This window comes from Nothobranchius furzeri, chromosome 3 (genome assembly GCF_043380555.1).
Source record: "Nothobranchius furzeri strain GRZ-AD chromosome 3, NfurGRZ-RIMD1, whole genome shotgun sequence".
Taxonomy (NCBI): domain Eukaryota; kingdom Metazoa; phylum Chordata; class Actinopteri; order Cyprinodontiformes; family Nothobranchiidae; genus Nothobranchius; species Nothobranchius furzeri.
The window spans coordinates 45,542,311-45,554,616 of record NC_091743.1 but is presented as its reverse complement, the minus strand read 5'-3'; the positions used below and the strand labels follow the sequence as shown (position 1 = coordinate 45,554,616).

The 12,306-nt window shown below is 42.4% G+C and overlaps 1 protein-coding gene across 5 annotated transcripts in view; it reads right to left on the bottom strand.

Moving 5' to 3' along the window:
• Positions 1–2,192: 2,192 nt before the first annotated feature.
• The window catches only part of LOC107385790 (semaphorin-3F), a 101,912-nt gene continuing 91,798 nt past the window's right edge, over positions 2,193–12,306 (bottom strand). For 2 of the 5 annotated variants that reach the window (XM_015959897.3, XM_015959900.3), the window contains 7 exons: positions 12,006–12,228; positions 9,588–9,676; positions 9,458–9,499; positions 8,858–9,015; positions 8,524–8,591; positions 5,900–6,033; positions 2,193–2,872 (listed from right to left, as the gene is read on the bottom strand). In XM_015959897.3, the coding sequence (XP_015815383.1) occupies positions 2,402–2,872; positions 5,900–6,033; positions 8,524–8,591; positions 8,858–9,015; positions 9,458–9,499; positions 9,588–9,676; positions 12,006–12,228 (1,185 nt within the window). In that variant the 3' untranslated portion in view covers positions 2,193–2,401. Of the gene's footprint in view, positions 2,873–5,899; positions 6,034–8,523; positions 8,617–8,857; positions 9,016–9,457; positions 9,500–9,587; positions 9,677–12,005; positions 12,229–12,306 lie in introns of all 5 variants that reach the window. The other 3 variants (XM_054748844.2, XM_054748866.2, XM_054748853.2) reach the window with 2 other exon arrangements.

Here is a 12,306-nt window from a genome sequence, read left to right as displayed (position 1 = left end):
ATGCTTTATTTTAGTTTATTTTACACATAAGAAATAAAGAAAAACAGTCTTGTGCTCTGAACTGCTGACTGGTAAATGCTGGCCAAACAAGACGACGCGTTCATTGTAAACTGTTTTTGTTTTTTCAGACAAGCCCAAGTGAGCTTTTTGTTTCTGTCCCCTGCCAAAGTTTACCTAAAATCAAATAAAAACAAAAATAATGCCCATGTGTGCAAATCTTTGAATCCTCAATCATCTCTGCAGTACAAGGTTTGCATTCAGCTATTTTTAATATGTTCCAGTTTAAAAGTTATGCTTAATCAATCCTACCTGCCTTTGAAAGCTTCCTGAATGGCCTCTGCTTGGAGAAATGGAGTTTATAACCAGCAGGACTGATGAGCTAACAGCTAGTTTGAGTGCTGATGTTTTAAAACAGCTTCTATGTCCAAAGCTTCTCCAGAAACTCAGGGCGCAGCACTATTTTGTGTTCAGTTGGCGAAAGCATGCAGCAATGTGGACATTTCTAATATTGTATAATTGACATTGTTGAGATTAGAGTTGTTTTAAAGTGGCATCAATCCATTTTGAATGTTCATTTGGAGAAAAACAAGTCCTTGTCCAAAAGGTGGAGTGTCACCATCTTCACAGAGATAAATGTCCAGAACTTCTAATTAGCTTCAGATGGTTATTTTAGCAGAACTAAACAATAAATTCCTGAAAATGTGTTATTTATGCTTGATAATAACTAGATACATTTATGTTAATAACCCTTCAATGTGAAAAGAATGGTGGTGTGAAGGTTTATGCAACAAAGTTACATCAAATACTGGGAAGTTTCCCAAAACTTAAGCAACTTTAAAGAGACAATGTATATTTTTTACCATTAATCTCTGGAAATATCCATCAAAACGTTGATGAAAATGAACAAAATGATGTTCAGTTGTCTAAAAATATTTGCGGCTTTGTAACATATAACCATAAAAATTGAAAGTACATAGGGCGTGGGTCTATCGTCTTAGGGGGACGCCATGTTTCCTTCTGGTCGGCTCGAGGTCCTTCGTCTGTCGATGATGTCACACATGTACACCTTACGGAAGTTACTTTACCACGGCGAAAAACATTTAGGTGGTGAGAAACACAAATTTAATAACAGAACTGCTGAACTCTTTCCAAAACATTTGTGAAAGAACAGACTCAAAACAGAGATGCACCATATTTTGACCAAGTGGTATTGCCGTAGAATGATGACATTATTGAACGGCGCAGGACCCCGAGCACTTCCGGAAACTACAGCGCCAGAAAACTACAATCGGCATTGCATCTTCTTAATGGAATCAACTGAAGGACGGTCAAAGTCTGAGGAGTCCCATCGATGTTGCATGCTTTCTGCTCCACAGGTAACATTTACCGTAATGTTTATTTAAACTAGCGACAGTCAAGGTCATATGGTGTAAAACTACCCTGAAATGTGTATACTGCCCCCTAGTGCCAGGAAACTACACACTGCCACTTTAAGATGGCAACAATTATCTCAGCCGTGCTCAGATTAGCCATTTTCCCATCAATCCTAAACGAGGTAAAAGCATGTTTCTCCACACTGACATAAACACACTTAAAACGGCCCAAGCATCTCTTTCAAGAGAACTTACTTCCATCTTTGCTAAATGTTTAATCAAACAAATCTCCTGCTTGTGCGGAACCTTTGACGTCAGAAGCATCAGATCCCATCAGGTGCAAAAGCATTCATGAGCAAATACAACTCCCGTTGTTTGACTGGGCTGCCATGTTGGAATTGTCAGCATGATTATACGATAACTCCTCCCACTTAGGAAGCACAGCTTGAGAAAGGACACGGTTTCCCCAGTAAAATCAGGACCTCGTTCCAACAAGTAACATCTCTACACTGAGAGTCCAGAAATAAAAAAACATAAAGGGTCCTGCTTGAATCCAGAAGAAAGGCTCCCGTCACCGTCTCATTCCAAACCGACTGCTTTCACATGCTTGATAACACATTCCCAAAAGTTCACATGATGCAGACAGACGAGTTTCTCATGACAGTAACAGCAACATTAAAATAAACAACAATAACAATATTTGCCCCCAAAGAAAGAGCATGTTTATTCTTTATTCTTCTATAAGAAATCCACAGAATGAGACTATATACAACCTACAATAAATACTGTGTATCATATATCTTGCTGCGGGGGGGGGGGGGGGGGGGGGGGGGGGGGGCTTTATGAGGGGGCTGTTTGGAAGCCTCTTTTTCTGAGTTCGAGGTTTTCTTAGAATTGTTTTCTCCAGTTTGTTGATGTTTTTTTTTTCATGTAGCTTTTCTCATTGAGTCTCTCCCATTTTTCTCAGGGAGGAGGGAGTGTGGGGGGAGGACTGTGTTGAAGACGTTTCAAACACAAAGTCAGTTTCCTCATGTCTCAGCTCCCTGCTGCTCCTCTTCCTCCTGCCCCTCCTCCTCCTCCTCATCCCTGTGGTGCCGGCGGTTGCGAGGCTTCTTCTGCTCTTTGAGCTCTTTCAGGTCTTTGGCCTTGAGGGCACCGAGCAGCGGGTCTCCGAACTGCCAGTAATCCTGGCAGTACTGATTGATCAGGCTCATCTCTGGCTGGCTCAGGATGGTCAGCAAGTCCTTGTACTGGCCTGCGCTGGGTGTCCACTGGGTGCTGCCGGAGTGGAGAGATGACGGCACCAGAACCCCTGCTCCTCCGTCCACCAGCGCGTTGTTGATGGCGCGGCCCGACAGCACCACCAACTGCAGCTTTACAAGCGTGTGTTTGAAATTTTTCTCCGTGGCCGTGCACTGGTACATGCCAGAGTCCAAGGGCTGAAGAGAACGCATGAGCAGACCCTGGTCTGTCTTCAGAACCCGACCATCAGAACGCATCTATGAAGGAGCAAAAACAGGTGGTAGCCAGTTGTCTCAGACCTGTACTTATGTGTCTGAATTCTGAGGAAAACTAAGACTGACAAGCTAACACTTAGAAACTGATTTGTGTTTGTAGTATGCCTTCTAGGGTTATACAACCCCCCAAAGTGCTTTACAACACAATCAGTTATCCAACCATTCACATGCTATCAGCTAACTTGAGTGGTGCCCTGGAGCACACTGACAGAGGCGAGTTCTGCCAGGACCTGGAACCACAGGTCCCACATGTCTTGCTCAAGGACACAACAACTGCTACAGATGGGGCTCAAACCTTCAACCCTCCACACTGGTGTGTGGTGAAAATTGTCCTCTGCATTTGACCCATGCACGTGGGGAGCGTTGAGCTGCAGCAGTGGCTGCGCTCAGGAACTATATGATGGTTTAACCCCCCAGTCGAACCGCTTGACACAGAGTGTCAAGCAGGGAGGCATTGGGCCCCATTTTTAAAGTCTTTGGTATGACCCAATTGGGACTTGAACGCTGATCTCCCATTCCCAGGGCAGACACTCTACCACTAGGCCACTGAGCTGGTATTTACAGGGTGAGCACTTAACTCCTCTGCCCACTGTCGCCCTAAATTTCTAAATATTTACTATTTACTTAAACTTCTATTAACAATTTGAGTGAAAACTGGTGGCAGAGCAAGCTATATGTAGCACTTCAGATTATACTTACAGTATTTCTGCTGTAATACCAGAATAACATAATCTACAGCAATGACAAAGTTCATCAAATAACATTAGCAAGAAATTTTCTTGACATTTTTGACATTAGAGTGGTTTCAAGATGGCAGAACCCCACTTTGGGACTGGCCTGACTAGCTGTTAGCTATAGCTATTCTCCATTTTACTAAACTGAGGTTGTTCAAAAAGAGTTAACAGTAAAGAAACACTGGACTACCGTGATGAAAAAGAAACAGGTGATTTGCTACATTAGTTTTCTGCTGTTAGCTGGGTCAACACATCTGCGCAGAGGCCACTCCCCCTTTTGGGTGCAACCCCAAACTTTAATTTTATAAAAGGGCTTTTATTTATGAAATGACATCATATTTACACAACATGGTAACTATATTTGAAGGCAGGGTAACCAGTAGCAGCAGTAAGGTTTTGAGTTTAGGTACAAAAATAACTTGTACCATTAAAATAGACAAATAACAAAAATAAAAAAAAAAACAGTTTCATTCTACTAAAGCAAAATAACAAACTAAACACTCATCATAAACATGTATATTGTAATAAATACCCTTTGCCACAGAGCTCTGAAAAAAGCTGCTTTCCTAACTAGAAACTTCTTCTTCCGGCTCTTGGTGAGTGCAGACGCTTTTTTCCTCCCCTCCTCCCTATCTTATCCCCAAGGCTCTTTGTCTGTCTTTGGGTGCACGGCTGCTTCTGCATTTTTTCTGGAAACTATTAAAAATGGACCTGGTCAGCTGGTCACTCAATGCCATTGATAACATTTTTTCAACAATGAGAACAGGAGAAGGGGCTCCCGGATGCCCCTCTGGGACAGACCCAGCTGGTCGTATCATGGACTCCTGGAAACAGTGGAACCTGATTTGCCTATCTCAGCTGTCTGTAGAGGATTCTGAAGATGTCTGGATATTTGTGGTGTTGGTGTCAGGTTTCCTGCTCTTTGGCCTAGGAGGCTTCCTGGCTTATCGGAAAATTAACAAGCTGTCAAGGAATATTGGCACTCTCCCCGAGCTCAGAGATGGATTGCACCGCGCTGTGAATTCAAAGACTCACATAATTGTCGAGATGGATCGTAATCTTGGAACTTTGGCTGAGATTCTTGCATTGGCACAAAAGATGGATGCCATCAAGGAGAAGCACGGATTGGGATAGATTGATTTACGCCATTACTGGGATTTTGAGAGGTTGAGGACCAACGGAACTTTAAGACAGAGAGAAAATTATCTCTGCCTGGCCCCTAAACAATTTCTAATCTGAATCTGGTGCCCTTGAGCCTGTAAGGCTGCAACGAGTACATCCCCCCTCAGAAGAAATGTGGAATGCTGCAGTCGCTATGGCAACTCTGTCTCCCATCCCAGCCTGGGCGGGACTGCTGGCTGTGAAGGCCGCCGAATCGTTCCAGAGTCACTGTGCTCTGTAAACCCAATTACCTCCTTCCCCTGTCCAAATGGAGGTGACGAGTGCTGCTCATTGCGGCTGCATACACTGATGTGAGGAGAGTCCAACCCTACTGCCCCACCTAGTGGACACTTATGTTGTGTAATGTCTGAAGTCTGTTGCATTTCTTTCTGAGGTGTTTTTTTTTTTTTTGCAGAGCAAAGCTGCCCTCCTGGTGGGAGGGTAACTCTGAAGTGCCTTTTTTCCCTCCACCTGAACCAACCCTCATGTAACCCTCTGATCTCTATTAAGGTAGCATGACTCAGGGTGGCGAATGACCACAGTCACCAATTCTTGTCATGTGTCTTGCCCATGTATGTCTGATCTTTGAATTGTGTGTATTGAAACTAATTTCCCTCTGGGATTAATAAAGTATCTTTGAATTGAATTTGAATTTGAAGAAGAAACCAGGAAAACGGCATGATTAGTCAACCAACAAGTGTCAGGACGATGACACTCAAGTCTGATTAGGGGGCGACTGCTCCTTTTTGCTCTGAAACCAGGGGAAAAAAAAGTTATATTTGCCTTTGGGATTGAAAAAATCCAACAGACCTTTAACTGAGTAGAAAAAAACCAACAAACCCACAATAAAACTTTAGTGCCTTGAGGCTGCGTCTGAGCAGATGTCCTATCTCTAAGTGGGCCTGAGGATGGTCTGTGTGAGCAATCATGCATCAGCTGGTCTCAATCACTTGATCAAGCTAACAGATAGTCAAGAACAAATTACACTAGTTATTTTTCAAATGTGTCACATTGCAAATAAATCTTTATTCCTCTGACACGCTGAGGAGGTTTATGTCACATCTTGTGGTTCCTGTACCAGTAAGACAGATTTATGAGGCTGTGATTGGCTCACCTCTTTCCTGCGGTCACTGTTGTCTCTCTGCAGATGCCATTTGATGATAGCATGTGGAGAGCGTGCCTGACACTCCAGGAAGGTGCTGCTTCCCTCCACCCCGTACTGCACCATCTCCAAAGTGTTCTTATTAGCTGCAGGGCAGAGACAGAGAGGCCCATGGCAACAGAGACACTCATAATGAGCTCCTCAGAACCAAAATGTCCTTCCACACAAAGAAATAAATACTAACATTTCCATTTAATTTACTTTTAGATGATAATATTACACATACATATATTTAAAAATCAGACTGCACACAGTTACAAACACATTTTAAAAATATGTTAAAGCAAAGCTAGTGGACAAGAGTGGATGACTGAATCCAGTTATTTACAGGATGAGTCACACCATGGGTGGAGACTTAGTTCACCCACACTTCATGTAAGAAAAGTAAGCGATGCCTGGCGGACCGAGAGAGCAGCACTGAGGCAGTCAATGATCTAACCCTAACCATAACCAAAATCTTTAGAAATGAATCTTAATGTATTGAGTTATATCTTAATATGCTGAATTATTTTTCTATGTAAATATTTAACATTACTTCTAGATTTTTAGAATGAAATCTTACTGTAAATGTAAAAAAATATGTTAAATTTAATGTTAATTTTATACAAACATTTATGATAGATATGTTTAGAAACAAATCTAATTATTTGTGAATTACATTGATTCATTTTTTTGTGACCACTTCCTCTGTAAGAAAATGAGCCAGCGAGCATCATATACCAGTCCCCATTAGACTAGAGGCGAGAGACATCCTGGACAGTCCAGTCCATCACAGGGACACATGGAGACTAAGAAGACATATGACCAGTTACACACTCACTCACACCTAGTGACAATCTAGAGTTGCCAATTAACCTAATATGTATGGAACTAGGATTGGGACAATATTACATGCAACCCGCTTTGTAACCTGTAACATGTTTCGTAACTGTAAATTTCATTTTGTAGCATGTAATTCTCGTTTTGTAAAACGTAACTTTGGTTTTGTAACTTGTAACATTTGGTACGTAAAATGGAACTTTCATTTTGTAACTTGCAGACAACAATCAATGTACAAGTTTCAAATCACAACTCTTAAAACACACATCTCTGTCTACAGCTACAAAACACATTGTCCCAATTCTAGCTTCCTTCCCAAAGAACCAATGACAGGCTTGGATTCCTTTTCGAAGACAATTCCTGTTGGAAGGAAGCTAGAATAGGGACAAAATGTTTTGTACTTGTAGACTTGAGTTTTGTAACTGTAGACTGAGATTTGTGTTTTGAAAGTTGTGATATGAAACTTGTACGTAGATTTTTGTCAGCAAATTACAAAATAAAAGTTTCATGTTATGTGTCAAAGTTACATAATACAAAATGAGAATTACATGCTACAAAACTTGTTAGCTGTTACAAAACGAAAGTTTCGTGTTGCAAAAAACATGAATTGCATGCTACAAAACAAAAGTCACAGTTACAAAGCATATTACAATTACAAAACTTGGTACAAGTCAAGTTGAATATTGTCCAACTCTAGTTCCATAAATATGCAGCTGTTTGGTAAATCAACCTTCTTGCTGCAAGGACACAGTTCTACCACTGCATAAGATTAAAATGAAAATATAAACAAACATGACACCTAAATATTCAAAATGAAAGGAGCCTACCAAGTTAAATACAGAAATAAATATGTGATGTCTTTTAATAGAGGATTGTTTGAGTGTTAAACCATGGATCATTTACTCATTAGCAAAATTCTTAGTTTTGGGCAACTTTGTATTAATTTTAATGTATTTTTGTTTAAATTGTTAGATTTAAAAGGTGTGGTTCACTGAAAAGCCATTTTTAATCATTATTTCTGATTATAATCGGTCACTGTGAATTTTTCATGCAGGCTAAACATGAAAATAGTCTCCTACACCCATCTCCGGCCTTAGCTTCTGATAGAAAATCGACAGTGAAACTCTAGGATCAGAAAATCCTGACGGATCTCTGTCACCCTGTCACTAAACATTCATGGACTCACCCATCTTGACTCACAACAGCGAAGGCTGTTGCTGGTTTAGCATCCAGGAAACAGCAGAGAACGTCTCAGCTAGTAAGAGCTAACCATTATTATTATCAACTCCACCACACAGAAAAACTCCTCCAGGCTTCAGTTATTTATGGAAAAAACATCAACGATGCAAGTCAGTGGAAGAGTCGTGTTGCTGTTATCCAATTCGAGGCGAGATGTCCAAATATCAGGAAAGGAGACTGCAAATTCTGCCGCCACTCTGTGCGGCAGCAGACTTGTCGGCGCTGATCCAAGAAATTCTGGACTTTTTTAGCCCTGAGTAGGGTTTGCAAGGCATGCGTTCCTACCAGAGACCACTGCAAATGTATTGATTAAACGAGTGAACCACACCTTTAACATCACAACTTCCTAAAAATAAATTATGAAAAAAAAAATGACTAAAGACTTCACATTTCCTATTATCACATTTTTATCTTTAGGATTCTAAAAGTGACTATACATGAATGTGAAACTGCTAAACATGGTCAGATGCAAACCTGCCAGATAACAGTAGGTAAAGATCTTAAAATTCTTTAGTTACCGTTAGAGTTAAAGCCTCTGCACTGGCGGATGGGGTTCCCGTACCGGACGTCCTGCCTCCGGCTACGTCTAAAGGGGTCAGACCAGTATTGCCAAATAAGGAGAGAAAAACATCATAAAGCAACCGCAAGCCATTCAAAGCCATTCAATTATACACAATATGCATCCCAAACCATCACCTGGCTATAGCCTCACCTTTAATACTTGTTAGAAGAACTAGATATTTTATTAGGCTTGTTAAGCAGAGATGAAAGGAATCAGATCAAAGAGCCACTCAGCCAGTCTGATGTGAGTCAGTTAGTGGTGACATTAGTGATGATGGTGCTGGTGCTCACCTCTTCTGTGAGGCTGAGTACCGGGAGCAGGACTTGCCGTCCCAGGCGCAGTAGGGATCTCGGGCCAGGCAGCAGTCAGCGCAGGCCTCGCCGTACACATCGCAGCGGTGAAGAGCCATCTGGGTCAGCCCGATGTCAGAAGATACGTACAGCTGTTGCTGTTGATGGAAAAAAAGGACATCTGACTGAAAACTCTTCAAATAAATTCAAATAATGTTGACAGGAGCACACATCTTGATTCTGAAGACAAACGCGCCAGTGTCAGAGTCCTCAGGGAGGCGGCTGCCATCATCATTTTAAAATCAGCAGTTTGAAATCTATCTTTCTGACAAGCAGCAAGTAATCCTAACTCTGTCTGCAGGCTGAAGTCACGACTCGCCAGCAAGTCCAAGTATTTTAATCACATGCAGAACTTTTGATGTCTTTTCCATTTTCGTTCCATGTTGTCTTTAAGACCTAGAGCTTTCTGTGAATTATGAGGAAGGAAGCCAACGGGACATTACAGCCATGCACTCGCAGCTCGTATTCATTTGAAATCAGAGTGGCTTCACGGCATACGTAAGCAAATGTGAAGAAAATCTCTAAAGCAGACACACTCACCCGTTTGGACGAGATCTTCATCGTGGTTATTGGAGTAGGGACCTTGTTGGAGAGAAAACAGATCATGATGACCGTCTGTTATGTGACAAATATGTTTGTAGGAAACGTGACAAACAGTCTTGAAGCTAACCTTGAAAACCTCAACCTCCTCCAGCACCAGCTCTTCCGTCTGCAGGTCATCTCTGGGCAGCACGATGACCTTCTGAACTGTCCCCTTGTCTGTGGACCACAACACACACCTATGAGCTTTCAATCATTACAACGCTGAAATTTGCTTTAGATTCAGCTTAGTACGAATGTGCCTAAAGAATGACTCCACTGCATCCTCTTTGGCTAGCTCCAGGTGAAAAACTACAACACCCAGACTGCTTAAACATGGACTCAACTAATCTCCACTAAAATAAAACCTTTCAACAGTTTATAATTCATCTGATTTTGTTGGTAAAAGTGTTCAAACCTGATCTTACTAATGAGGTCGTTTACAAAAAAAATTAAAAAACACCTAAAGTTTAATTTTTTTTAACCTTCATAAACTGAATAAAGGCTTCAAAAACCAAATACTTCATTGTCAAGATTCTGTTATTAGTCACAGTCGTTGTGTCCTTGGGCAAGGCACTCAATCCACCTTTCTGGCTGGTGGTGGTCAGAGAGACTGGGGTCACCAGTGCTCAGCAGCTGGCAGTACAGTGTAGCTCATCCCCACCAGTGCGTAAATCTGTGTGTGGGTGGATAACGGGTTGTGATGTAAAGCGCCTTGGGGGGTTGTAGAACCCTAGGAAGGCATTTATGAATTAATAGTGTGAAGCAAATTCAGTCAATGCTTGTATAGTCCAGGTATTATAAATTAAATTGGTCTTGATCAATCTCTTATGCAGACAAACATTTAAGCTAACTTCAGCACCAACCCCAGATTGTTGTTTGATTTTCTCAGCAGCCACTAATAAAGATAATCCTAATATTCTGGGGCAGTAGTAGCTCAACAGGTTGAGCGAGTTGTCCAGTAATCGGAAGGTTGCAGTTTCAATCCCGGCTCCGGACAGATAATTCTGCTGTTGTGTCCTTGGGCAAGACACTTAAACCACATTGCCTGCTGGTGGTGGTCGGTGGAACCGGTGGCGCCAGTGCTCGGCAGCCTCGCCTCTGTCAGTGCGCCCCAGGGCAGCTGCGGCTACATCGTAGCTCATCACCATCAGTGTGTGAATGTGTGTGTGAATGGATGAATGATACACTGTAGTGTAAAGCGCTTTGGAGTCCTTACTCTGAGAGGCGCTATACAAGTGCGGGTCATTTATCATTCTCCCTTCCCCCTGATGTCCTCTCCAGGTATTTGTTTCTGCTCCCGTGACAAAACTCTTCTGTCCCTCCCACCTCCACTCATTTGTTTGGATGCCATGAGGCATTTTCTGGCCTCTCCCTGCTGTTAGAATTCCTGTGAGTTGGATACCTGAGATTTATTTTGTCCTCTGAACTGAGCCCCAGTGTGAAGCTGAGCAGCTCGGACGCTCTGACAGCTGCTGAAAGGACACGTTCCTCTACAGCGGCTGCCACACAAAAGCATTACTCTCCTCTAAAAAATCAGAGTAAAGAGAAATGCAAGGCATGATGTGAGGGCAGCGGACTGTACCATGGCTGCTGCCACACAGCGTCCTCATGAGACAACTGATAATGACTCTTACACCGGTGGGTCTAATTAAAGGGAGACTAGGCCGTTTTGGCTTGCTTTTAGCACTCCTTAGTGTCTGTTTAGTAGAACCAAAACTCATCTCATTGCTGTGCGTTTGTCTTTAAGTCCTTAATCTGAAAGCTGAAGCATCTCCCCAGCCTTCATTAGTGTCTACAGGAGTGATCCATCACTAAATGAAACAAATCAGCTGTGTTCGTGATCTAAAACATGCAGGAATGGTAAAGCATGCAGGAAATGTGCTTATGGCAGACTGCAGCACCAGGTATGTCAGACAGGTAAGTCCAACAGACCGGACCGGCACTCTGAAGTTGCAAATGCTGTATTCTGGCCACATAGGGCAGTGGGGGTCTGAGTGACATTTCTTTAACTATGTAAATGGTCATTTTAGCACATACTGGATGAAGAAAAGTATTTAAAAATATGAAAATATTGCAAAGTATGCCTTTAAGGTGACAGATCTCACCCTCCTTCCTGTGCTGTTCTCTCCCCCCTGCTGCTGATCCACCCCTGCCCTCCAGGTACAAATCTCCTGTTGTTTGCTCCACATGAGGACACACTCTTTGATGGGTTAAACTTCCACTCCAGCACAAAGGAAAAAGAATGCTTTTCTGCTAATGATAAATGATTACAGGGGAAGACAAGTCCTCCAGTTTTCTGGGATTTATTTCTATGGGGAGATCCTGTTCCCATTATTCAGCTCTCCACTGACAGTGTCACTCAGCATGTCGACTCCGATCAAAGGGTTCATGAGTTCAGACTGACCTCACAACGATTAAAACCAACCAAGATGGGATTTTAAACACTTTAAAAAGAGTTCCATAAATTATGTCTAATCAAATGACAATAAAATGAGGAAACACTCACCAGTTCCTAAAAAAAGCACTTCATAGTTGCCGTCTGCAGCCGTCACCTGGTCCACTGAGATAGTGGTGAATTCATAGTCCACGTTGGTCCGAACCACCAGGGGGCGCTTGTGTACTGGGTACACAGCATTGTGCATGGCGGGGTGATTCCTCATGAAGTTAATCACTTCATCTGGATAGTCCTTTGTGGACTTCATGCTGGGGGTGAATGTACCTCCAGGGCACTGGGAGGGGGACACATTAACATTCTGAGCACGAGAACCAAAACCCAACATCTCGTTAAAGTGCAGCAGTAAGATTTA